A 27,959-nucleotide genomic window follows, 5' to 3' on the forward strand; every position below is an offset into this window, starting at 1 on the left:
AGGGATCAATGATTAAACATCAGTGATGGCAGGTGAGGACCAGGTAGAGAGGCCTGACTGGGAGGGCCAGCTTCCCTGTATACCTCGGATGCAAGGAAGGTGCACAGCAAAGGGGGAAAGCTGGAAACTGGGCAGCCTGCTACACACACACACAAGACTATGGGACGAAAACAAGTCACGTAACCTCTCCAGGCCACAGTTTCTTCATCTTTAAAGTGAGAACGTGAGACTCAAATGTCCCTTTCAGTGTTAATGTAACATGATTTTTAGGAATCTCAAGCAATCAGATGTATCTTGCCAGATTTTCTGAATATAATAGATAAATCTCACTTTCAAGGAAATGAAACAATTTAAAATATACCAGGCAAAGAGCCGGGCACGGTGGCTCACACTTGTAATCCCAATGAATCGTGAGGCTGAGGATTACTTGAGCCCAGGAGTTCAAGGCTGTCATAAGCTCTGATCATATCACTGCATTCTAGACTGGGCAACAGAGCAAGACCCCGACTCTAAAAAATAAAAATAAATTAACAAAATATACCAGAAATGTTCTTTATTTAAAGAAGCACAGCAACAGAGTGTCTGGCTAAGTGCAAATCCTTTGTGAAGGGCATATCTTCCTCCCCAGTATATTTGTGGCCTCAGATTCGCCTGGTACAGTAAAAGATCAACTGACCAAAACACTGAGTTTGCAGAAATTCTTCCAAACTTCATTTTTACAAGTGGAATGTTACCTTAAGGAGAAAAAAAGTCCTTTATGTTTCTCTCGAAATCAGGTAATTTCTCTCAAAAACAGGAGTCTGCTTTCCCTTAGGAGGAGGCTAGAGCGAGGCACGCAGTCTTCCTGGTGACCTTGCAGGGTTCCTGCTTGAGATGGCCGCAGGGCACCAGCTCTGTGTCCGGAACTAGAGAGGCAGACGGCACGGGTGGAGATCAGGAGGAGTCTGCCAGTTTTATGGAAGATTCTCTGGAAGTGGGGGACAAAAGAAAGAGGGCCCATTAATAAAAGCTTCTGATTGGCTGCCTCAATTACAGGGCTTTCTTGCATCCTTCAATCCCAAATGGGCTTCTCACATGTCTCCTTGTTACCTTAAGGACTTGGAACATGGCCGGGCATGGTGGATCGCACCTGTAATCCCAGTACTTTGGGAGGCCGAGGAGGGCAGATCACTTGAGGTCAGGAGTTCCAGACCAGCCTGGCCAACATGGTGAAATCCCGTCTCTAAAAAATACAAAAATTAGCCAGGTGTGGTGGTGCATGCCTGTAATCCCAGCTACTCAGGAGGCTGAGGCAGGAGAACTGCTTGAACCCCGGAGGCGGAGGTTATAGTGAGCTGAGATCGTGCCACTGTACTCCAGCCTGGGCAACAGAGCGAGACTTTGTCTCAAAAAAAAAAAAAAAGACTTGGAACAAAATTTTCTAACATATGGCCTACAAATCTCTCTCTCATTTCTTCTAAAAAGCACCTGATTTTGTCTGCCAAGGATTCAATACTATTTTGTCCTGTTAAGAGCACCCTGTCTCGCTGATCATTAAAAAAACCAACCTAGAAATGTCTTTGAACAGTCAGTGAAAGCCCACATTTTTTGAACAACTACTGTCTACAGACACTCACCAGGAGCTACGGGAGATAGAAGGGAGTAAGAAAGACTCTGACTTCTTTTTGTTGAGAGACAAACCAGTGACAAATCAGATTTTGATGGCCGGGGTTCCAATATTGTGTTTGAGTACCAGCTCATCCCGTAGCCACTGAGTGCTTAGGCCCCTGTTTCCGTCTCTGTAATATGGTGATAAAAATAACACCAACTCATGTGGTTCTTGGGAGAATTAAATGCGATAACCCCACAAAGCAGTTACAATGGTGGGTGACACATGCTAAATGTTCAATAAATGTTGTCTGATCATCTGAGAAATGTACTCGTGCAAGAAGCCGCTAACACCAGGAGATGCCATACCAGCGAGGTCACATGATACCTAATACCCAAGGCCAAATGAATAGTAGAGAGGGTAGATTTGCTGCAGGAGAATAGGGTGTGAGTGTTACTGGGGGCACCAGGACCAACTGGGCTAGCTTCCAGAGTGTCTGAGACTTCCATCACCCAAATGACTGGTCTGAGCCACAGCCCACCCAGGGATGAATGTGGACCAGCCTGGACCTCAGGGCACTTGGGCCTTCTGTCCCCCAAACAGAACTTGGAGTCTTATGGGTGTGGGGGATGGCTGGTCAGGGAGGGATTCGCAGAGTGGAGTCACTGGCGCCAGGGGCTCAAAGATGGACAGGATTCCCAAAGGTTAGAGGCAGAGACAATAAAGAGGCCGGCCTAAGCGCAGCCCATCTCCTCTCTCTAGAGGCCCCCTTCATGGTCACCTCTTCCAGGGTTGAACATGACGCACTGTCGGGAGTGGATTCTCTCTCTCCCTGAAATTCCCCAGCTGCTGCTCAAACAGAAACCTACTTTTGCTTGCCTGGCTCTTGGGGGAGCTGTTACCTGCATCCCCCCTCCTACAGAGCAGCCCTTCTCAGAGCTGCGGGCTGAGGTCCCATCAGCCCTTCCCCGGGGCTTTCTCCTCTCCCGAGGACCACGTCCTGCTGCTGTCCTGGAAGCCACCACTCGCCTTTGTGCACGGCCCAGCACAGGGAAGCCAACCCTCGAGAGGACTTTGAGGTCTCCCCTGGCAGGGACCCAGGCTTGTGGCTGCTGTGTAGTCGCTCTCTCCACCGCCTCCACCTTCCAGAGCTGTAGGGGACACAGCCGCCACTGGCACCCCTTCCCAGGTCAGCTCAGAGGCTTTATTCTCAGGACGCTGGCATTCCGCTCTGGGCCATCGCAGGGGATTTCAAGTGAAAAACAAAACAAAACAAAAACTGAGGAATGTCTTCCTCGGTAAAACAGATGCCCTGTCCAGCTCACTTACTAGCTGGGTGACCTGGGGAACATTACATGACCTTTCTGTGCTTCAGTTTCCTAATCTATTAAACAAGGGTAATAGTAATCTCTATCGTGCTTGTTTGGAGGAGGGAGTGAGTTGATACAACAGATGCGTTTAAAACAGTGCCTTTTACAACATTAGGGAACTATTGGCATGTTGTTCTTTTACAGTGGTTACGGGTGCAGGGTACTGAATTAGGCAGACGGTGGAGACATCAATGAACCTCTCTGAGCTTCAGTTTCTTCATTTTCTTAAAATGAAGATAATGACAGTACCTACCCATTAGACTGTGGGAGGACCAAATGAGGTGATGCATGCTAGTGGTTTTATGTGAATGATTTAGCACAGTCCTTGGCATGTAGTAAACCAGAAAAAGGCTTATACCTTGAACGAACGAACGAATGAACGAACGGAAGGAAGGAAGGAAGGAAGGAAGGAAGGAAGGAAAAAAGAAAGAAAAGAAAGAAAAAAGAAAGAAAGAAGAAAGAAAGAAAGAAAGAAAGAAAAAGAAAGAAAGAAAGAAAGAAAGAAAGAAAGAAAGAAAGAAAGATCTTGAAAGAACAAAGGAAGGAAGGGAGGAAGAGAGAGACCAAGAGAGGGAGGAGAGGAGGAAGGGAGAAAGAAAGAAGGAGAGAAAGGGAGGGAGGGAGGAAGAAAGAGAGAAAGAGAGAAAGAAAGAAAGAGAGAGAGAGAGACAGAGAAAGAGAGAAAATAAAAGATAGAATGGAAGAAAGGAAGAAGGAAGGAAGGGAGGGAGGAAGGAAGGAAAGAAGGAAGGAAGGGAGGGAGGAAGGAAGGAAAGAAGGAAGGAAGGAGGAGGAAGGAAAGAAGGAAGGAAGGAGGAGGAAGGAAAGAAGGAAGGAAGGAAGGAAGGAAGAGAGGGAGGCAGTAAGAAAACCCTGGCTGAAAAAATAATGACCAGACTCATTAGAGATCTAAGACATGCAACCTAAGCCTCCAAAATGCAGCTACAACAGCTCCTCCAGTCTGCAGCCTCCTCCAGAGCGGTGTCCATGCTGGGCTGTCCTTGAGCCCTCTTACTGTTCCTGGTCTGGGTCTCGTACATCACAACCACTGAAGTAAACAAGCGTCAGATGAACAGCATGTTCAAACATGTCTACTCAGCCCCCAGGAAAACAGCGGAGGAAAAAGAATCCTTTTAGAATTTTTCTCGACTTATTCAACACACAGGGTTCCACCATCCAAGAGGTGGCTGTGTGGGGGTGGCACCAATGGCATGAAGCAGCCACTGGGCTGTTGAGGGTAGTCGTGAGTGCCCAGGCTTTGGCTTTGGAGAGATGGTGGTTCAAGTCTCGATTCTGCCCATTTCTGGCTGCAGGATTTGGGCAAGTTTCTTAATCTTTTTAAGCCTCAGTTTCCCTCGTCGTAAAATGGAAATTGCAAAACTTACCTCATGAAGGAGCTGTGAGAATTAAATGAATTATTTGTAAGATACAGACAGTGTCTGGTAGAGGTAAGTGCTTCATCCATTTGGGCTGTTGGTGTCAACTCTGGGTTTCCCAAAAACTTGAAGACAGCAGGGCATTCCGTGTATTCAGTTGTAGGGAAAATCTTGTACCTTCTTAATTTTTCTGGTGGTGGGGCAGGAGAAGAGGGGTGTGGTCATGACCTGAGCCCCTGGAATGCTTCTGCCCAGCATCACTGAGACGTGCCCACCCTGCTTTGGGGTCATTTTCCTCCTCTGGCTGCCACTGTCATTCCCTTCACCACCAACACCCCCTCCTTCTGCAGAGACGGTGAACATTCTGGCATTGTTCCTTCCAGCCAATGGCTTCTCTCTGGCCTGTGATTGGTACCCCCCAGATTCCAGCGCAATCCAGGCATCCCAGCTATGTCAGCGTGACTCACATTGTGTGTGCCTGACATCCACACGGCCCCGTAGAAGGCTGGCTCCAGCAAGAGGGTATGTGGAACGCTGCTGACTGTTTGATGGCTGTGAAGTTATCTTTTTTGGGGTCAGGCCATTAAAGTTGCATCTGACGTTTTATGGAACAAACCCAAGAGAAACTGCATGTTGAAATCCATGAGACACGAAGAAGGTTTTTACAGATGAAGACACATCGGCAGCTAACGTTAGGTGGGTTTTTTTTCCCCTCAAAACTGTGTAGTTTTTCTTCCATGTGGCTATTTCAAAGCAGAAGCAATCCCCAGCAGTGAAGCATAGAGGCTGCCATCGTAACAGGTTCGGTGAGACCTGGAGCTGCCGGGGCACCTGGAAAGAACATGGATCTGTCTCTCCGCTCTCATCAGCCCAACCAGAGTCGTGTGCTCCATTCCTACATTCTCTACCCAACTCACCTCACAAACCCTGAAGAAACATCCTTTTCTGTGCAAACCTAAATTCGTCCTGGGTGCTTTTTAGTGCATGCTCCCAGCCCTCTCCATTCTCATGCTACTTGCAAGTGACCAAGGAGCCGGTCACTCCACCCAATTCCTGGCCCTCTGGGCACACTGTGCACCTTCCAACTTTTGTTCCTGGGCGTTGTCACCTTTGTCCAGAGCACCCTTCCTTTCCACTTCTGTCCACTGTTCATCCAAGCAAATGGTCCAAGAGGAGTCCACTCAAATAACAGGCATACTGCCAGGCAACGATACGGTAAGAAAGATTAGCAGACCAAGCATCAGAGCCTTTTGACCCTTGAACCCAGGACTCAAGCACACCTCCTCCAGGCAGCCTTCTCAGCCATCCCCTCGACTGAACCCCTCAGTCTCCCTCCCCCTGCACTCCCTTAACTTTTAGTTGACCCTCGTCTCCCTAAGTGAAAGCTATGTGTGTGTCTGCTCCCCTCCACACTGTAAGGCTGTTGAAGAGGGAGACCTCAAGATGCTCATTCTCGTTCTTGGACCACTTAATTGATAGAATCAGGACTTCGAGATCTTTCTCCTTCCACTGGCACTTGAATGCATAAAGAAGCAAGTGCGACAATGCTCATGGCACATGACTTATAAAAGCAAACAACTGGGGAAGGAGGGCCCCCAAATGCCCATTAACTGTGGGAAGTCGTACAATTCTGGCATATCCTTGCTATTGAAAAGCGTTCTGGCCAGGCGCAGGCTCATGCCTGCAATCCCAGCACTTTGGGAGGCCGAGGCGGGCGGATCATGAGGTCAGGAGATCGAGACCATCCTGGCTAACAAGGTGAAACCCTGTTTCCACCAAAAATACAAACAAAAAAAATTAGCCGGGCATAGCGGCGGGCGCCTGTAGTCCCAGCTGCTTGGGAGGCTGAGGCAGGAGAATGGCGTTAACCTGGGAGGCGGAGGTTGCAGTGAGCCGAGATTGCGCCACTGCACTCCAGCCTGGGTGACAGAGCAAGACTCTGTCTCAAATGAAGAAGAAGAAGAAGGAGGAGAAGGAGGAGGAGAAGGAAGAGGAGGAGGAGGAGGAGGAGGAGGAGGAGGAAGAGGAGGAGGAGAAGGAGAAGAAGGAGAAGGAGAAAGAGAAGATAAAAAATAGGCCAGACACAATGGCTCATGCCTGTAATCCCAGCACTTTGGGAGGTCAAGGAAGGCAGATCACGAGGTCAGGAGATCAAGGCCATCCTGGCTAACATGGTGAAACCCTGTCTCTACTGAAAATACAAAAAATTAGCCAGGCTTGGTGGCTGGTGCCTGTAGTCCCAGCTGCTTGGGGGGCTGAGGCAGGAGAAAGGTGTGAACCCCGGAGGTGGAGGTTGCAGTGAGCTGAGATCGCACCATTGCATTCCAGCCTGGGCAACAGAGCGAGACTCCGTCTCAAAAATAATAATAATAATAATAATAATAAAATAAAAGATAGGTCAGGCGCGGTGGCTCATGCCTGTAATCACAGCACTTTGGGAGGTCAAGGAGGGCAGATCACGAGGTCAGGAGATCAAGACCATCCTGGCTAACACGGTGAAACCCCGTCTCTACTAAAAACTACAAAAAAAAAAAAAACTAGCCGGGCAAGGTGGCGGGCGCCTGTAGTCCCAGCTACTCGGGAGGCTGAGGCAGGAGAATGGTGTGAACCCGGGAGGCGGAGCTTGCAGTGAGCTGAGATCCGGCCACTGCACTCCAGCCTGGGCGACAGAGCGAGACTCCGCCTCAAGAAAAAAAAAAGAATCATACCTACCATACACATTTTATTTAAAGTTAATGTACATTTATTTACCAATCCCTTGATAGCAGTCCAAAGCTTTTCCAGTCTGCGTCTGTTGATAGAGCTGTACACCGTTTTACTTGTGTAAGCCATACTCAGAAGGCATTGTCTAAGACTTCTAATTTCATTTTCTTAAAAGTGGAAATGAGAAAAAGTTACGGATACGGTAATGTGCGCGCAGATCCTAAATTACGCTATGTAGAGGCTGTGTGATCTACATAAGTTACGTAGCATTGTTGAGCATAAATTTCCAATCTGCAACACAGGGCACTAATAATATACCCACAGGTAACTGATAGGAAAAAGGATGATCCGGTGTGTACAATGCCTGGTGCTCAATAAGGCTGAGCTAATCTACTAAGTATTTTACTCTCCTCTCATTATAGGGGAGTAAGAAGACAAAGCAGCAGCGGGCCATCACCCTGTCTGGGACTCTGGCCACTTCCTCTTTCTGCCTTAAAGATGCTCAAAGTCTGGGCCGGGCACAGTGGCTCATGGCTGTAATCCCAGCACTTTGGGAGGCCGAAGTGGGCAGATCACCTGAGGTGAGAACTTTGAGACCAGCCTGGCCAACATGGTGAAATCCCAGTCTCTACTAAACATACAAAAATTAGCTGGCGTGCTGGTGCATGCCTGTAGTCCCAGGTACTTGGGAGGCTGAGGCAGGAGAATGGCTTGAACCTGGGAGGTGGAGGTTGCAGTGAGCCAAGACTGCACCATTGCAATCCAGACTGGGCAACAGAGTGAGAATCCGTCTCAAAAAAAAAAAAAAAAAAAAAAAGCTCAAAATCCATAGATACCAGTGGGAAATTAGTATCCAACATGAAGTGTGAATGGACGAGAACCTGCTATGTGCCAGATCTGTACTGGGTGGATGGCAGCATATACTGCTCAGTAAGTTCATCTTAGTTCATTTTTGTTCCAAAGGACATTACGATCTAATGACGAAGGTTTGATATACATGGGAAGATAATAATAATAATAATATACAGCATCAATGAGGATATCAAGGACATTTTCAGTTACAGATGATTTTAAAAACTAACAAATTAGCTTAAATACCAATTTAATTTTTGAAACAGGGTTTTGTATGTTGCCTAGGCTGGAGTTAACATAATCATAGTGCACTATATACCTTCAAACTCCTGGCCTTAAGCAATCCTCCTGCCTCAACCTTCTGAGTAGCTGGGACTACAGGTGTGCGCCACTGCACCTGATTTAAAAGTATACATTTCTATTTATTTTTTTAGAGACAAGGTCTCACTATGTTGCCCAGGCTGGACTCAAACTCCTGAGCTCAAGTGATCCTCCCACCTCAGCCTCTTGAGTAGCTGGGACCACAGGCAACCACAGGCATGCACCACCATGCTTGGCTCCCCAAATGTTTAATTGGCTCAAGCAACGAGAATTCCAAAGGTCAATGGGACTTCAGGAGATATCTGATCAAGCCTCTGGTTCTAGCTCCTTTGCTTTTCTCAGTTCTTTCTTACTACGTGTGCCAGCTTTGTCCTCAAGCTGACTTCTCTCTAGTTAAAACAAAAACAAACAAACAAACAAGCAAAAAACCTCTAGCAATTCCAATTCCAAGCCTCATACCTGAGACCACATCCTCTGCATTCTGCAAGCTACTCTAAACTAGTCAAGTTCATGTACCCAACTCTGACTCAGTCACTCTGCAAGATGGGATTATGTTGATCATCTTGGGCCAATCAGGGATTACCCCAAGATCTGGTGAAGGAGTCAATTTAATGTGTGCTTCTTTCATGTGTCAGGCACTGTGCTACTTGCCTTTACATGGATTATCACATTTATCCTCGTAACAACCCTATGAAGTAAGTGCTACTAGCAGTTCCAGATTATAGTTGAAGAAACTGAGGCCCAGAGAGGTTAAGTAACTTTTCTGTGGTCGCACAGCCAATAAGTGGTAGAGCCAGGATTCATACTTTGGCCCTCTGTCTCCAGACCCCACATTCATAACCACTAGACCACAAAGTCTGCCAAGGGAGAAGTTCCAAGGTGATGCCTGATGTGCTGTGCAAACATCACTCTCTGGGTAAATTGGGAGGGAGGAGCACTTGGCCTGGTGTGATGATGACAGGTTAGGGCTTGAGGTAGGTCTTAAGCAAGGGTGGGAAAGTAAGATCAAGTGAACCTTCAGAGATGGGAATCATGTAGCAGAAATAACAAACACAGTGGGATCAGACTGACTGTCAAGTTTGCTGCTAATAGCTGAGTGAACTTTGTCAAATTATTCACTTCTCTGAGCTCACAGGTGAAATAAGAAGCCATGAGAGTGAATCAAAGGCCCGTGGGAAAATCTAAAGTGAGAAGTGGGCTGAGAATATGATCCTGGAAACCCTGAACAGGACCCGTAAAAGTCAAGCCAAGTCCTACGGGAAAATGGAAAGTCCCTTGGAAGGGTACAAATACAAAGGATTCGCTACAGTGACAAATCTAGAGAAATTATTCTAATCTTCCTTACCATTTCCTGCCAGCCCAGGAAACAAGGAAGAGGAAGACAAAGATGAAGCCTCAGGCGTTGTAAGACTATACTTTACAATCACCCAGTTCCGGAGCTGGATAGGACAACAGACAACTCCGTTGCTTATTGCACAGATAAGAAAGGAGACGCATTTTGAACACTTAAATGAAGAGGCATATAGGTAAAGTGCCGGGCACAGTGCCTCATAAACAGCAGGTACTCAATAGACAGTGTAAAATATTATTGGTGAATAATAATAGTTACTATTTTCATAAGTGACTTATCCAAGACTTCAGAAGTTGATTCGTGACCAAAAAAGATAAGAATCCATGTCTTTTAATGTCTAGTGCAGTTTCTTCATCACTCTGAGCTTTTTTCTCTGATGAAGGATGCCAGATACCACTGTAAGAAGGGAGAAGAAATAGCAACCTAAAGTAGGAAAAACTATCAAAGACGGAAAATGTTGGAATAAGCATTGAACAAGTAGTTTGGAAACCAATCTTGGTCTGCCATTAACTGGCTCAATGACTTAACCAGCTCAGGCCCCAGTTTACTCATCTGTAACGGTAGAGATTTGAATAAGATCATCTCTGTTTCCTTCCAACTCTGAAATTCTATGAAAGTAGGTTCCTCTCTTAACATTTCAGTAGCCTTCTTTATAAAAGATGTAAATACATTCTAGGAAAAAAAATGTATAGGGGCAAGGTCACATAAAAAATTGAAAGTAAGAAAAGGCATGAGAGTTGGCTTCAAATATCTGAAAAACCTTCTAGTCATATGTGTGTTAGATATATGTTGTGTGAGGCTCCAGACAACAGAAATAAGATCCAGGAGTAAAAGCAACACAGAGGCAAGTTTCTGTTCAATACAAAACAGATTTTTTTCCATGTATTTTGGAACTCTGCTATTAGGTGCATATATGTTCATAATTGTTAGGTGTTCAGATGGACTGACCCTTTTATCATTATAAAACATTCTTTTTGTCTCTAGTAACAATTTGTGTCTTAAAGTCTATTTTGTCTGGTATTTGCATGGCAACTCCAGCTCTCTTTTGGTTATTATTTTCATAGTATGTCTTTTTTCCATCTTTACACTTATTTGCTTTTTAATTTAAAGTGTTTCTCTTACAGACAACATATAGGTGGATCATATTTTCTTTATCTATTATCTCCCTTTTGATTAGAGTGTTTAGTCCATTTACATTTAATGTGAGTATCTATCAGGTAGAATTTATGTTTGCCATTCTGCTATGTTTTCTATATGAAATATGTCTTTTTTGTTGTTCTATTCCTCCGTTACTGTTATCTTTTGTGTTAAATGTCTATTATCTAGTGACATGTAGATTCTTTTGTTTCATTTCCTGTATTTTCAAAATTATTTTCTTAGTGGGTGCTCTGGGGATTACAATGAACACTTAAATTTTAAACAATCTGGTTTGGATTAATGCCAACTTAATTTCAGCACTATATAAAAACTTGACTCCAAGACAGCTTAGCTCCCTCCCATCTCCTGCGTTATTATTGTCATAAAAATTATACCTTTATGTAAGTCCATCAACACTTTTAAAATTATTGCTTTATGTAGTTAGTTGTCTTTTAATCAGATAAACAATTACAAAAAAAGAAAACTTACATCTATATTGTCTTATATATTTACCTGTGTTGTTGCATTTACCAGTGCTTTTTATGTATTTATATGGATGTGAGTTACTGTCTAGCATCCTTTTATTTAAACCATAAGAACACCCTTTAGTATTTCTTCTAGGAAGGGTCTACTAGCAATGAAACCTCTGTTGTTTCAAAAAAAAATCTGGAAATGTCTTAATTGTGCCTTCATTTTTGAAGAATAATTTTGCAGATATAGAATTCTTGGTTGACTATGTTTTTCTTTCAATGCTTTGAACGCGATAGCCCACTGCCTTCTGGCTTCCATGGTTTCTGATGAGAAGTCAAGTGTTTAACTTATTGAAGATTCCTTGTATGTGATGAGTTGCTTTTTGTCTTGCTGTTTTCAAGTTTTTCTCTTTCTTTTGAAAGTTTGACTGTGATGTGTGTAGGTGTGACTCTCTTTGAGTTTAATCTAGAGTTTGATGAGCTTCTTGCATGTGTAATGTTTTAAATAAATTTGGGATTTTTCAGCCATCATTTCTTTAAATATTCTTTCTGTACTTTTTTTCCCTCTCCTTCTTCTGACACTCCAATTATGTGTATGTTGGTAGGCTTGATGGTGCCCCACAGGTCTCTAAGACTCTGTTTATTTTTCTTCATTATTTTTTTCTCTCTGTTTCTCAGACTGGATGATCTCAGTTAACACAGCTTCAAGTTAAGTGATTCTTCTGCTAGTTCAAATCTGCTATTGAGCCCCTGCCTAGTGATTATTTTTTTATTTTTTATTTTTTTGAGATAGAGTCTCGCTCTGTTGCCCAGGCTGGAGTGCAGTGGCGCAATCTCGGCTCACTGCAACTTCCACCTCCCGGGTTCACACCATTCTCCTGCCTCAGCCTCCTGAGTAGCCAGGGCTACAGGTGCACACTGCCATGCCTGGCTAATTTTTTGTATTTTTAGTAAAGATGGGATTTCACTGTGTTAGCCAGGATGGTCTCGATCTCCCGACCTTGTGATCCACCCACCTCCCAAAGTGCTGGGATTACAGGTGTGAGCCACCGTGCCCAGTCGTGAATTTTTTATTTTAGTTATTTTACTATTTGATTTCAGAATTTCCATTTGGTTCTTTTAAAAGAATTTCTTCCTCTTTACTGACATTCTCTATTTCTTATACTTCAATTCTTTAGAGATGGTTTCATTGAGTGCTTTGAGCATATTTATACCTATAATAGCTAATTTAAAGTCTTTGTCTAGTAACTGTAACATTTGGGCTGCCTCGGGTACAGTTTCAATTAATTGCTTTTTTCCCCTATGCATAGGCCATACTTTCCTGTTTCTTTGTGTGCCTCATAATTTTTTATTGAAAACTGAACATTTAAAATAATACAAGGTAGCAACTCTGGAAATCAGAACCCCCCCCCAACATCCTGCTGAATTTATTGCTTTTGTTGTTTACTTAGTGATTTTCCTTGACTAATTCTATAAAGTCTGTATTTTTGGTCGTGTGCAACCACTAAATTCTGTCTTTGATTTGCTTCATGATCAGCTAATGATTAGACAGAGATTTCCTTAAATGCTTTAAACCAATACATTTCCCAGACTTTGCTGGGGGACTCTGTATCTGTTGGAGCATGCCTTCAACCATCTGGTGGGAAGCTTAAAGTTCTGTCTTCACTGTCACTTTCTACCTGCACAGAGTCTCCAGGTCAGCTGGTTTGGTGAAAGAGTAGCACCTTCTCAGGTCTTTCTTGGGCATGCACAGAGCCATAGATACACATGTGGTCTTCTAGATTCTCAAGAATACGTTAAAGCTTTTCAAAGTCCCTTATGGACAGGACATTCACCTGTTCTTCTTTTTCCTTTTTCTAGTCAGCCTCTTGGTAGCACCAACTGGTATCACCACCTCAGGTAGTTGAAAGGTAAGCTCAAAAGTGACTTTGAAAGGCAGAGAAATTTGAGAAGGTGAGAAAACAGATGCAAACCCACCTACGGACGCAACTTACAGGTCTGGTGAAAAGCAAGGTAACTGATCCAAAAACTCAAAGTAGGGAGCATCACTAAAACAAAAGTAAGCAATAAGAAGTATCTAATGTCATTCATAGGACAGAATTCATTTGTGAAACAATACATGAATGAAATATTGTCAGAAAAAAACAAAAAGAATGAGAAAATTGTAACGATACTGTTTAAATGAGAATAATCCATGCAAAGTCTTAACTTCCGTAGTTTTAGTAGTGAGACACGCTAATTTAGTCCCAGCTCTGTCACTAACAGGCTATTTGATCCTGGGTCAGTGTGAGCGCTGTCCCTCTCTGATCCAGAGTTTTTTAAGGAAGCAATGTTTCCTAAATCTTACTTATTTGCATACAACCTTCCTGATTTTAAAAAAAAAGTGTATCTAAATATCACTTATTCAACTTAATTTTAAAAAAATCAATTCCCTTTATAAACTTAAGTACCATTGTAATATCTGTGAAATTATGAGTTTAAATGTTACTTTTTTCCTAATACTCATTAGAATAAACCTCAAATTACTAAAATACAAAACGCATGCTCCTCCGTATACCTCCTCTGATATGGTTTGGCTGTGTCTCCACCCAAATCTTATCTTGAATTCTAATGCCCATAATCCCTACATGTCAAGGGAGGGACTCAGTGGGAGGTGACTGGCTCAAGGAGGCGGTTTACTCAATGCTGTTCTGATAGTGAGTTCTCATGAGATCTGATGGTTTTATCAGTGTCTGGCATTTCCCTTGCTTGCACTTCTCTCTCCTGCTCCCATGCGAAGAAGATCCTTGATTTCCTTTTGCCTTCCACCATGACTGTAAGTTTCCTGAGGCCTCCTCGGCCATACGGAACTGTGAGTCAATTAAACCTCTTTTCTTTATGAATTACCTACTCTCGGATATGTCTTTATAGCAGTGCAAAAATGAACTAATATATCCTTCCTCGCTTTGGGAAACATTGGATTGGATGCCTAAGGTTCTTTGCACTTCTGCGATTCGGTGGATGAGTTTTCCCTGTGCCTTCTACTCAAGTTGGAAGGTTACCTTAGTACCTGTCAGTGAGCATGAGGCAATCTGGAGTTCAGAATAGACTGGTTTGAGATTACAGCATGTTGGCCACAGTCATTGAGTGACTGATCCATGGTGAAGTGAAAAAGGAAAAATCCCCCAGAGCTGAGATCTGGTACAGAAATTCTCATACCTTCACACAGTATATGACATACATTAATAATTCCACAGACTCCTAGAGGTAAATTGGTCCTGAAAGAATGCAACACAATAGACTTTAATTACTGTTAAAGTTTAAAAAACCCACTTAGCTTTGTTTCAGTGCTTACTATGCCAGGGCACTGTATTAAACATACTATAAACATTTACTCCTCATAATCACTGTGCTTGGTAGGTATTATTATTTGCATTTTACAGACGAGGAATTGGCTCAGAGCAAATAAATGACTATTCAGTCCCCTCATAACCTCCTAATGAGTTGCCATAGGCACTTTACCTGTTTCCTGAAGTCCAGCCCACTGTGTAGGGATGGCTTGCAGAGGAAGCTCATTATATAAACAGAAATCTGTCTTCCTTTTTGAGACAGAGCCTTGCTCTGTTGCCCAGGCTGGAGTGCAGTGGCGTGTTCTCAGCTCACTGCAACCTTTGCCTCCCAGTTCAAGTGATTATCCTGCCTCAGCCTCCCAAGCAGCTGGGACTACAGGCATGTGCCACCACACCCAGCTAATTTTTGTATTTTTAGTAGAGATGGAGTTTCACCATGTTGGCCAGGCTAGTGTCGAACTCCTGACCCCAAGTGATTTGTTCACCTCGGCCTCCCAAAGTGCTGGTATTGCAGGTGTGAGCCACCACGCTGGGCCCAGAAATCTGTCTTCAAATGTTTAATCAGTGACACTAGTTTTATTCTTTGGGGCCACAGAACACAGATGAGATAAAATGATCCCTCATTTAGTTCACCCAATTTACAGATGAGAAAATGGAGTGCAACTTGGGGTTTCATTAATGAAATCAGCTTCCAGAGGAAGAGATAACTGTTTTATCTTTCCTCTCTAGACCAGCATCCCCAGTGGTACCGTGCCTTGCTCCAGGAGCCTGGGGTGGAGAATGCAAGGATGGCAGTCATGCCCTATTGTATTCTTCTGTAACTGCCTTGAGGGTCCTGCCTTGAGGGTCCGCAGGTTTCTGAAGCTGCTTCAAATTGTTTTCTTTCTCATAAGCCACACATTAAGAAGGATACAACACTTTAAGATTGGTATCAGTGAACTAGTCGGGATCGAGAGGAGGGCAGCCTGCTGGTGGTCTAATGTCCAGATGAACGGCTGAAGAGAAAGGGTAATTCAGTCTAAGGGACAGAAGATGAAGAGATGGTGCTTTCAAATATCTGAGCCGCTGTCAGTATAAATGAGGGAGATGGCTTGTTCTGCCTAGTTTCAGTGGCTGGAGACAGCACTTAAGGGTAAAAATTGCCAGGAGGTAGGAAGTTTGGGCCCCCAACTCCCTGTGTGACCTTTAGTAAATCATTTAACTGAATAGGTACTGCCATGATAGATGGGAGTATGACCTCAGAGACCCCTGAATTTTCCTTACAATCCTAAGTTGCTGTGATCTTGTTCAAGTCTTGCCCCAAGTTACACAGCTTGTGGCAGAATGGGGACTAGAACACACCTCTCCTAACCCCAAATCCAGCACTCTCTCCATGCCATATACCATACATTTTAAAAATTATATAGAACATTGTTTAAAAACTATCCCAGATATAACTATTTGTCAATTACTATGAGCTTCTCTTTTGTAGTAGCCACACCTTAAAAAGGAAACACGTGTCTACAAACATATCATTTTGTAAAGCAAATAATTTGCATCTAAGTGGACTTCACTGGAGTGCATGTAACCTCAGCGAATGATGTTCCTCCCATGTTCAATGCAGTGAAAAACGAGGGAGAAAAGTGGGATACGGCAGAAATCTTTCCTTGCTTGTTTCTGGTTATCAAGACTTGCCAGGAAACAAAAAGCGATGTCTTGTCCAAAGACTGCAACTCCGCAAAATTTGCTTCATTCCCTTTTCACTAAAGGAGCAACCTGACGCTCCATGAGTTCTGGGGAGCTCAGAACAAGCTTTGTTTAAAGAAGCTCACCAGGGCCATGGACTGTCACCTAAAGAAGGATCTGCAAGCTGGGGAACATAGACATTCCAAACCATGTCTATATGTGCTCTGATGGGGGCTTTGTTTGAGTTGTAGGAATAAGCTTTAGGTTAGTTTAAGCTTTAGGTTAAACTAACCTGCTAGGATTTCCTTAAGCACCCTGGAACAGTGTTATATTCCATATATTCCTATGTTCTATATATTTTTGAAGACTGCCTTAACTTAGGACAAGGAAAACGGCATTTTTCCTCAGCGGACAACATGTACCAAGCGCCCATCTATACGAGGAACTAAATGTTAAAAGTTCCAACTCTTGATAGATTAATTCTCCCAGATACCTAGGAAGTGAGAACATACCTAAACCCACAATTTAAGAATCCTTGTTTAAAACATAAAATATATAATAAATTGATTCCTATTTCGATGATGATAATAAAGTCACTGGAATTTTAGAGATTTTGAGCTGAAGGGGAACTTAACGATCATTTACTACAGCCAGTTAATTTTGTAGCTGAAGAAACTCAATCTTGGAAACACATAATCTATCCCCAAGGTCACCGTGCTGGTTAGTGGCAGAGTAGGAGCAAGAAAGAGAGTACAGTCGGCCCTCTCTATCCACGGGTCCCGTATCCACAGATACACCCAGCCACGGATCAAAAATATGCAGAGAAAAACACACAGTAAAAAATAACAAATACAACGAGAAGCAATACAAATAAAAACACAGCATAACCGCTTCCAAAGCATTTGCATTATATTAGGTACTCTAAGTAATCTAGAGATAATTTAAAGTGTATGGGAGGAGTATGTAGGCTAGTTGCAAATATTACACCATTTTATATCGGGGATTTTTGCATCCTGGATTTTGGTGGTGGGGCGGGAGTCTTTGAACCGATATCCCCGCGGACACTGAGGGATGGCTGTATGCTGACTCCTAGGCTAGAGCTGTTTCACCAACATGATGCTAATGAGAACGACAGTATTTTCTGCATCAATTCTAGGAGACAGTCAAGCTAATAATCGGAGGTCTATATTCTCCTCTCAATGCCTGGGTGTCCCACGACAAGAAAATGAGCTATTGTGACCTCAAATTCCCTAGCCAAAGGAGTGAAACACTCATCAATGCCCTGCCAGATACAGGGAGGGTTCGTTCAGACGAGAAACAGATGCTGTGGGAAATACAGCTACTCAAAGAAAGGAATGCTCTCAGAATGATGGACCAAGGAAACGGCTCTATCTTTGGCTACTTTAAAGGGACTGAGTCCCAAATATGTGACATGTGAATCAGACATCCAACCAACTTGTTCCCATAGATTATAAACAAATTAAGAACATAATTTAAGAACATAATTCTTAAAATCACTATGCAATCCAAGTAATCGTTACTTGACTAGACTGAGTTTTAAAGAGAAGATAGATTTCCACCTCCCTGGTTTAAGGTGTGTTGTATAAGGTGGATAAAATAGCATATCATTTTATGCAGTTTGTTCTATGATTTTATTATTTTTTTAAGAACATGTACTTATCCGGGATATTGTTTCCCATGCTAAATCACTAGACAATGTGCTTCCCAGGGACAGGGACTGTATGATTCAACTCTCCTTCCTGTCTACCTTCCAAAACATTGTCTATGTCCACGATATCCCCGATGCCTAGCACAGTGTTTGGTACGTGGTAAGGACTCAATTTTAACCAAATAAATGAATGGATAAATTGCAAAACCCAAAGGCATTCTCCAAAGCACAACAATCTCAGCGTATTTAACTCTTCCATTAAAACCACTTCAATTCTACCTTACAGATTGGAATCATATCCCTGACATGTTCTGATGTATCTGTGCACAGACCTGTGATGTTATCCGTTTAACACATATGTGATCTCTCAGCATGAATAACCTTAATGAATACAATATATAGTTTCGTCGCAAACTTGCAGACACAGAAGGCATATTCTATGACTGGCCAAAATAGCATGAAGTCCTGCGGTCCATTCCCCTGGCTCCAAGCAAGACTGCATCTAATCTATGGTTGAGAACGATGCTTTCCTGAATGAGAAAGATTTCCGCTAAATGAAACCTACAGTCTGCCTAAGTAAAGTCTTAAGTGTCTAAATGGAAGGTCAGACTTTGATTTCTTGAGGTAAGTATGGTTTTCATCCCAAGTGTAGCAAATTTCACTGGCGTTCCATTACCGACTTACTTAAATCATTTGCTAGATGACATAAAATTGCTGGTAATTACACTACAAAGAGTAATTATATGAACTTTTCTTGTACAACAGCAAGTAAATTTGAGTCTTATTCAATATTTTGTTAGGGAAATTTTAAATTAAATGTGCCATTTTATTTAAAAAGAGAAATATTAGGAGAATATATATTCAAAAGAAAGTAGGGGGTAGAAAAGGTTGCAAGTCACTAGTTTACTGGAACTACACAATGGGGATCATGTGCTGCTACTTGATACAACTAAATTTCCTGAGTTTATATAATTTCAGGGAGACCCCCAAACAAAATGGCCTGCACAGCCCTAATCCATGATCTAGGCTCCCCTCTCTCAAAATATTTTTTTAAAATAATGGTTCACGATCCTGAAATAATTGGTGGCCATGGGATGCCAGATGTGAGACATTTCATCTGAAACCTTATGTAAACTAACCCAAACCATTTGCTTCAGAATATCTTCCTTGACACCAGGAAAGAGTTTGGGTCCTGGGTTTGCATTTGCCTGATGGACCAACTGGCTGTTCTCAAAAACGGAAACATATGTGGGCACGAGGAAGGAAAGGCTTTGGAAATCACACAAAGGAATTTTCTTGTTCCTTTTTAATCCTGTGTCTTTTTTTTTGCTACCCCTAGGCAATAGGTATACTAAATTTTGGTGACTTTTTATTTTCAAAAGCACAAAATTAAATGCTTTTCATGTTATTTCTCAGAACAACAACCTAACTTTGGCATCCATATTTTTTTTACAATTTGATGACAATGTTTAAAGAAATAAAGTGAACATCCCCCCCACACTCATCGAAAGAATAAGGAAGATAATTTTTGTTATTATCATCATCATAATTACTATTATTACCAATGAAGCTTGAAGGAACTCACCTCTATGCATCACAAAGAAATAATTATTTGGTTTATAACTGATGAGACCACAACGAAAGTATGATTTGAGATAGCTAAGAGCAGAAATAAATTTGGATTTTCTTGCTCTAATTTCACTTTCCACATAAATCCCCTTTGCTCTGGATTTGTGCTTTTTGAGTTGTTGGCATCATGCATGGGTGTAGACTTTGTTTCAAGTTCTTGTAAGAGCAGATGCCCTGATTTAAGGCTGAGCAAAGAGGAAATGCATTCCTCATAGGCATCTACATCCAACTGGCTTGGATTGTCTAGTCCCCTTATACGAACCACCTATTTTCAGGTCAATTCTAAAATACAACATTTCTCTCCAGAGGTATACATTTTGAAGATTACAAAACTTTAAAATCAACCTGTTTCACATTTCAAAACTCATTCCTTTTAATGCCAACAAAAGAACAGTAAGAAAATGATTTTAGAAAAATTTTAAATCTGCCTCCTGAAAGTTGCCACAAGGAAAACAAACCAAAAAAAGCCTCAAGAAGAGAACTATTTCTCCATTTTAAAAATTAATTTGTTTTTCACAGTTTGCAGAATATGAATTTAGCATGTTATGGAATTATGTTATAAACTGTACTAATAGATGCTAGTAATTTTTAAGTTTAAAGATTGAAAATTAAAATATGAAATATTTATTAGAAATACTTTATATTGCTTCAATTGGCTGTAACTGATACACAGCTGAATAAAACCATGAAATCGAAAGAATATTTAATCACATTGGGAAAGTGGACATTTTTAAGGGGAATGAATGTTTGAATTTGGACAAAATTAAAGTGTTTAGAAAACAAAAAAAATTGACTATTGTTCAAAAAAAAATTCTGGTGGGGATAGTCTTGACATTTTACACAGAATTTACATCTCTAAAGTGCTTAACCTCCACTACTTAACTGTCTGAAATGAAGCTGAAGCAAAATTTAAAGGACATTTTGCCTTTTTAGTTTTTTAAACACTTTCTTTGGCTCCTTCCTTTTCTTTTAATAATTTATTCTGTTTTTTCTACCTTTATGCAGACAAACCAAGTGTCCATCAAATGGGGGACCAAAAAGCAAGCACTCTTAAATACAGTTCACTCGGGCTAAGCATGACAGTAATTACTGACATTTTTATTAATTGTAGCTCATTTTTTCCCCCAGAAGAAACAAAACCAAGTCTCTTGGGTCAGAGCAGCAATCATAAAACGAAAAAGAAATAAATAATAAGTTAAAAATAGAGGGAATGTGTTAAAAAGAAGGAAAAAGTACTGTTCATAACCAAACTGTGTCACCTTAAAAAAGAAACATTTCCACACTTAATATCTGATTCAGACAGAAAGCTTCTCTCCTACTTTTGAAACAAATAGTTCCACTTCAAATCCACATTTTCAGAGAAGCCCCTAGCTTTCTGCATCTGATTCCTACAGCAGCCTCTCTACCTCAAGGAGGTAAAAGTCAGTTCACAGTATTTCTCTTCCAAACATCCCCACTGAAGCTCCTTGTAAATTTCAGCATAAACTCAGAACTGTCACCGTGGGTTTAGAAAATCATGACACATTTCAGCTATAACTCCCCAGATTGAAAGATTAAAAGGACTTTGCCCAAATTCAGGGGAAATGAAGGTGCGTGGGCTCACTCTGCAGCTGCAGTTTTCAGCCCTTGCAGTTTAGAAGATTCTCCATGAGTACGGATGCCACCGGGGTATCCAGCGAGTGGGAAGGGAGTCGCTCTACACGTTTTCACATCGATTTGTAGAACTGTTTTGAAAAGGGTATTTCTAGATCCATTTGTTCCAAATGCAGCAAAATTCATCCGACAGCGCTCACAATGCATGCACGGGGTATCTTACACGTAATAGCCATCGCATTAACCAACCCAGCTGATACTGAGATGGTGAATGGGGCGGGGGAGCAGGGAGGAATATGTCGCGCGTGAAAAACTCCGGGTGTAAAAGGCAATGCAGAACTCACTCCCCGAGGAACCGAAAAAGACATTCACGACTCCCTTAGTGGAGCGAGCATGGAAAGTCAAGTGGCGGGGGTCGCCCCCAGCGATCGCGACTTCAGTCTGATCTCAGTCCCCAGCGGAACAGGACCACAACCCAAAGAAACGCGCTTTTTCCGGAGCAAAGAGCGGCCCCGATTTCAAAGTAGAAAAAATAAAACTGCTTGGGGGTGGAAGATGGCGGGGGGCGGGGAGGGAGGCGGGTCGCGGCGCCGGCTCCTGGGTCCGCGGCACGGCCTCCTCCGCGGCGCTGCCCGGGGCCCGGACCCTGCCCGGCGCTGCGCCCACCCCGAGGGTGCCAGACCCGCCGCGCCGCCGCCGCGCTCTCCCCGCCGCGGCCCCCTCCCCCGCCGCTTCCTCTCGCTCTCCCAGCCCCTTCCCCCACGTGTGGATGACGTCAAAATTCCGCGAAAAAGCCGCGTGGTGGCTCCCCGAGCGGAGGCGCGATTCCGCCGCCCAGCGGCCCCCTCCCGGGGGCGCCCGGAGGGGGAGAAGCGCAGAGGCGGCCGGTTCCTTCTCCTCCCGGGAGGCAGGGCCCCCCGACGCCGACCGCCGGACGCCCTCCGCCCCAAAGCTGATTGGAAAATTCACTTTTGTAAAGCAACTGTATTTCCAGAGCTATTTTCGGCCGCGTGAGGCGTGTCCTAAGCTGAATCAGACAGGAAGAGGGGGAAGTTCGGGTCTTTTAATTTTTTTTCTCCTAAGGGAGGGGAGTGAGATGCTAGGTGGGTGACAGACGGCAGGCGCTCGCCTTCTTAACTCACGCCTGTCGCATCTGCCGGCTCAGGAATCCAGCCCCGTCCAAGGCGAAATTCGCCGAAAGGAGGGCGGATGCACAGGCCGGACGGACTCTGTCCCCCTCCAGCGCGCAGCGCCCCAGCGCCCCAGCGCCCCGGCGGGCGCTGCTGCGACCAGAGGGTCCCGGAAGCGAGTTCACACCTGCAATCGCACTGCCCGTCACCACCCACCCTCCTCCCCCGTGCTCTCCGCTTCCCGACGTTTCCCTCTTCTCCTTGTCCGCATTTTTCTACTTTGCCTGTCCCTCCTTCCTCTTGATGTGCCTCCTATGTGTCCCCTCGGATTTCTGTGTCCCCTCGCGTTTGCCAGTCGGGTGTTCGGTTTTGATTGACCATCCATCCCTCCACGGAGAAACACAAACACAGCTCCCCTCTTTGGGGGAGCCGAGGGGAAGGCAGTGGCTCCTATTTCTGAGCCTGAACTCAGTCACTCCTCGCACCCCACCCGGCCAAAGCGCCCCTGGGCGGACAAGGCGGGACTCGAACTCGCGCTGCTCCCGGGCCTTGAGCCGACCTCGGAATCACCTGGCTGGCAGGCATCCGCCAGGTGAGCTTGGGAGTCTGTGTGCTTAGTGCTGCAGGCTCCTGCAGAAATGTGCCTATAAACGCCCAACACCCTGCTGCACCCTCCACCTCCAGGCTTTGTACACTTTCCAACCGAAACTCCAAAACGCTAGAGTAGAGGGTGGGGAGCCGGCCGGAAAAGGAATAAAAGTTCAATAAAACTGGCCTTCGCTGAAGTTTATCACCAGCGCTACACAGGATATATATATATATACACACACACACACACACACACACATATATATATATATATTTTTTTTTTCTGTGAAGGGTGAAAAGGAGGTAAGGAAAAACCAACCTTCTACCGCCCCTCGCCGCCCCCCACCCCCTCGCCAAAGTGATCAGTTTGGACTTAAAAGCCAGAGCACAGGCTCTTGCGCTTTTTCTCTAAACCTAAGTCTACACTGAAAGAAAATGTGCACTTTTGCCTAGAAGGCATCATGCCTTTTCCCGCGTGCTAGGTGGAGTGCATTTTAACAAGAAATTAGAGTTTTAACACATGGCCGGAGTGGCAACCAAAAGGGAAAACTCAGTTTCCAGTCCAAGCCTCCTAGAGACATTCCTGCCAACCTCCGCACCCTCTCACGCCCCACCCCACGTGTGAGAGTCTGCAAAACCACCGGGGATTGGATTCGATGGCGAGCTTCACGCTCGGGAACAGTCAGTAATCGGAAGGGGAAGTGGACAGGGGAACTTCAAGAGGCCAGCCTGCCACGCGGGAAGCGCCCGAACTTGCGGGTCTCCATGAATGCAGAGGGCGCCGGGAAGGGGGGGCATCCGGCCGCGACCCTCTCTGCCCCTCCCTTTCGCTGCCCCCTCCCCGCTGGAATTTCTCTGTAAAGCAAGACGGAGTGGGGGGAGGGGGAGAGGGAAGGGGCGAGAGGGCCCTCGGCTCACTCCCGAGATGTGAGGACTCGCCACCCAGGCATTCTCCTCGGGGTGGGCAAGGCCCCGGGACGACCACCCGTTTCTTCCTTGCCCCCCCTGCCCCCACTTCGGGAGACCCAGAGCTCGAGATGCCTTTCCCCGGGTGGGGGGGAGTGTGCGGGGAGGTGGGGGTGGAAGAGACCTTGCACGCAGAACTATCAAGTGATGTCCAGAGGCTGGGAGCCCCGGTGGCCTCTGTCCTTGCCTGTCGGGTTAGATTTATACTTTAAAAATACCTCCCGCGCTCCCTCCTTTTCTCCCCTCTCCCCGTTGCAACTTTCTTTGATCCGCTTAAAGGTGGCTTAGGTGAAATTGGAGTAATTCCCTTATGGGGGGTCTTAAAATGTAAGTGAATGTATTTATCCGGGGTGACTCAAAAGCTTCAGTCCGGAAGTCCAACGTGACTAAAATCAATAGGGGATTGTTCGGGACCCACTGTGTGCGGGTGAACACGGTGTTCGGCCCGGGTGTCATCCGCGGCGCTGGACTGTTTCATTTTGAGTTTGCAACTTGGGTTTTTCAGCGAGCTTTTTTTCTTCCTGAAAGCTAATGGCTTCCACAGCAATTAGACATTTTCCTCGCCCGCCCCTTCCCTCCCCTTTCTTTACATATAGGAGATGGCATACTCATTCCCGCTGCTATTGATAAGGTCGGAGGCGGCCGGGCCTCTCCCCAGCTTTCGCCCGCCCCAGCGCCCGCTCTCCCTCCGCCCTCCCTTGGCTTCCTTTTGATGTAGTGGGGAACGCGTCCTACTAAAAAAAAAAAAAAAAAAAAAAGTAATCTGCCCGGTAACAATCAGCGCGCAGTAGCAGGAGCCCCAGAGCTATTGGCTATGCAAATAGAGGGAGGGGAGACGGCGCCCCAAACTCTTACTCACCCTTTTAAAGCGATATCCCCTCCTTTCCCCCCCACAACCCCTTCCGCCCCACCCTCGTGTGAGGAGGCTGGCTCCGGGGCCTGAGTTAATCGCTTGCACCTCTGGTTTCTTTGCTCCCCTCCTCCGCCTTGCAGAGAACCTAGTGTACGGCTCACCCTGCCCGCGCCCCACCCTGCCTTGCTGGCTCTCCGCGCCCCTGCCGGGGCCCCCTCTCTCGGTGAGGGAGGTACTCGGTCGGCCTCGGTGTGCCCAGAGAGCTCAAGCCACGCCATGCCCGCTGCACGTGCCAGCTCGGCCAGCACATCAGGGCGCTGGTCTGTCCCCTTCCTCCTTGAAATACACCGAAGGGCAGGGTGGGGGTGGGGGGTGACAGGAGGAAGGAGGTGAGGAAACGCCACCAGATCCTATCTCCTGTAAAGACAGCCTTGACTGAAGGATGCGTTAGAGCACGTGTCAGGGCCGACCGTGCTGGCGGCGACTTCACCGCAGTTGGCTCCCAGGGAAAAAGCCTGGCGAGTGAGGCGCGCAACCGGAGGGGTCGGCGAGGATGCGGACTAAGGACCGAGGGTGGAGGCCTCATGCCTCCGGGGAAAGGAAGGGGTGGTGGTGTTTGCGCAGGGGGAGCGAGGGGGAGCCAGACCTAATCCCTCACTCGCCCCCTCCCCCTCCCGGGCCATTTCCTAGAAAGCTGTATCGGTGTGGCCACGCTCAGCGCAGACACCTCGGGCGGCTTGTCAGCAGATACAGGGGCGAGGAAGCGGGTTTTTCCTGCGTGGCCGCTGGCCGCGGAGAAACCGCTGGGAGCCCTGCCCCCGGCCTGCGGCGGCCCTAGGCGCTGCACCGCGTCGCCCCACGGCGCCCCAAGGGCCCCCAGAAACACTGTGGTTTCTGCTCGAGGATCACATTCTATCCCTCCAGAGAAGCATCCCCCTTCCTTCCTCACACGCACCCCTCCTTCTTCTTTTTCCTCTGCCCACAGTCTGCAGGGGGGCAGAAGGGACGTTGTTCTGGTCCCTTTAATCGGGGCTTTTGGAACAGCTTCGAAGTTATCAGGAACACAAACTTCAGGGACATGACCTTTATCTCTGGGTATGCGAGGTTGCTATTTTCTAAAATCACCCCCTCCCTTATTTTTCACTTAAGGGAACTATTTCCAAATTGTCCGAGGTCACCCCATCTTCAAACAATCTACCCTACGTTCCTGGATCTTAAATCCAAGGGCAGAAGTATTAGGATCCGTTTTGAAGAAGCCAAAGTTGGAGGGTCGTATTTTGGCGTGCTACACCTACAGAATGAGTGAAATTAAGAGGGCAGAAATAGGAATCGGTAGTTTTTTGTGGGTTGCCCTGTCCGGGGCCCCTGGCATGCAGGGCTGGATGGAGGGAGAGGGGTGGGGGGGCGGGGGACTGCGTTTGAAGTTAGGTCGGGCCAGCTGCTGTTCTCCTTAATAACGAGAGGGGAAAAGGAGGGAGGGAGGGAGAGATTGAAAGGAGGAGGGGAGGACCGGGAGGGGAGGGAAGGGGAGGAGGAACCAGAGCGGGGAGCGCGGGGAGAGGGAGGAGAGCTAACTGCCCAGCCAGCTTGCGTCACCGCCTCAGAGCGGAGAAGAGCGAGCTGGGGAGAGCGAGACCAGTTTGAAGGGGAGGACCGGTGCGAGTGGGGCAGCCCGGAGGCTCTGCTCGCCCACCACCCGATCCTCGCCTCTCTTCCGCTCCACCTTCTCTCTCTGCCCTCACCTCTCCCCCGAAAACCCCCTATTTAGCCAAAGGAAGGAGGTAAGGGGAACCCTTTCCCCTCCCCTTCCAAAAAACAAAAAGAGAAAAACACTTTTCCAGACCGGAGAAAGCAGGGGAGAGAGGGGTCGCCGGGCTGGCCATGGAGCTGCTGTGCTGCGAGGTGGACCCGGTCCGCAGGGCCGTGCGTGACCGCAACCTGCTCCAAGACGACCGCGTCCTGCAGAACCTGCTCACCATCGAGGAGCGCTACCTTCCGCAGTGCTCCTACTTCAAGTGCGTGCAGAAGGACATCCAACCCTACATGCGCAGGATGGTGGCCACCTGGATGCTGGAGGTAGGTCGGCGGGCGGCGCTCGCTAGGAGCCAGGACCCCTCCCGGATTCTCGGGTCCCCGGCCGGAGCCCTAAACCTGGGAGAGGGCAATCCCCGCGCCGACCTCTCGGCTCCTGTGCGGGAGGTCACCGCGCGCCCTTTGGCGAGACGCGTGGCTTCTTTTCTGTTCCTCTCCAGATAAACTGGGGAGGGAGAGGGGGGAGGAAAATCTGGGAGAAGCGAGGCTGCCCTGGGCGGGGGTGGGGGAGCATCCCGCGCGCGTGTGTCTGCATGTGGCTGCCTCTTCTTCCCACCCCCCTCGCGACCTGTCTTTTGCGAAGCCGCCGCGGCTGCTGGCGCTGCGGTCAGGAAGGGAGTCGGGGCCTGAAATCGGGACCCCAAGTAGAAAGGCAGCCCCCCAAAAGGCCAGAGCAAATTCGTCTTGGCCTCAGGTCCCCGCATGTGGTCGCGACTCCGCGCTGGCACTTCAGGGGGGAGGTGGAGGGAGGAGGGAGAAGGAGAGAAACGGGGAATTCAGGAGCCCCGGAAGTCCCATTGAAGAAACGTGTGTTTCGGGGGAACCCAAAAGAACCACTTCTTGCCCCTCACTCCAAGTCTTTGCCCAGTGAGCCGTGTGCCCACGTATGCACAGCTCTGGACCTGCCGTGGTTTCGCCATGTTGCTTTGCAAACTCCCCTTGGAAAGGCTGGGAAACGTCGCCCGCTTACCCTCGCACCCCATTATCCCGGCCACCCCACTTTTAATCGTGCCCTCTCCCCCACCCCCCACCTCACGAAGGTTACTTACAGTTTGGTTTTCCAGCTTCCTCGGTGCGGAGATTTGGGTGGGGTAGGAAGGGGGGGAGGGGGTGTGTGTAGGGGGGATATCGGGTCACTCCTAAAAGAGAGGTTGGAGCCCCCGTGCCTCTTTCCAGGGCTCCCTGCTCCCGTCTTTCCCCTAGCTCGTCACCACGTTCCCTAGTTTCTGTCCTTGTGGGCCGCAGCCGGACACTCCCGCCGCGGCGCTCACCCCTTCAAGTTTCCTCCCGGGATCCAAAGCCCCAGGGGTCGGAATACAGACCTTTCTGGCACCCGAAACCTCCCTTTCGGGAAGCCTGGCTCCTCTTTGGGGTTTTCACGCCAAAAGGGCTTTTCTAGGATATTTCCTCGATTTTTAATTATTTTTTGAAACCGTCCCCCCCCGCTCCGACTCCAGCTGCCGAGGCTGCGGCGCTCTTCCTCCTCTCCTCCCTCCCCCTCTCTTCCCCACCTCTCCCCACCCGCCCCCCCAATAGCGGCCCCTGGGCCGCAGGGAC

The 27,959-nt window shown here is 46.5% G+C and overlaps 1 protein-coding gene and 1 long non-coding RNA gene across 6 annotated transcripts in view; one reads left to right on the forward strand and one right to left on the reverse strand.

Moving 5' to 3' along the window:
* Positions 1-541: 541 nt before the first annotated feature.
* On the reverse strand, positions 542-27,888 carry LOC135966140 (uncharacterized). Of its 3 annotated transcripts, none has more exons than XR_012419883.1 (2): positions 27,725-27,888; positions 542-967 (listed from the first exon to the last, which is right to left on the reverse strand). It is a non-coding gene; the product is annotated as an uncharacterized lncRNA (long non-coding RNA). The 3 variants fall into 3 exon arrangements; XR_012419881.1 differs by lacking the exon at positions 27,725-27,888 and adding an exon at positions 4,344-4,680; XR_012419882.1 differs by lacking the exon at positions 27,725-27,888 and adding an exon at positions 1,617-1,778.
* The window catches only part of CCND2 (cyclin D2), a 31,551-nt gene continuing 29,784 nt past the window's right edge, over positions 26,193-27,959 (forward strand). For all 3 annotated transcript variants that reach the window (XM_005569850.3, XM_074006113.1, XM_074006112.1), the window contains exon 1: positions 26,193-26,666. In XM_005569850.3, the coding sequence (XP_005569907.1) occupies positions 26,472-26,666 (195 nt within the window). In that variant the 5' untranslated portion in view covers positions 26,193-26,471. The remainder of the gene's footprint in view (positions 26,667-27,959) is intronic.

Source organism: Macaca fascicularis, chromosome 11 (genome assembly GCF_037993035.2).
Source record: "Macaca fascicularis isolate 582-1 chromosome 11, T2T-MFA8v1.1".
In the NCBI taxonomy this organism is placed as follows: domain Eukaryota; kingdom Metazoa; phylum Chordata; class Mammalia; order Primates; family Cercopithecidae; genus Macaca; species Macaca fascicularis.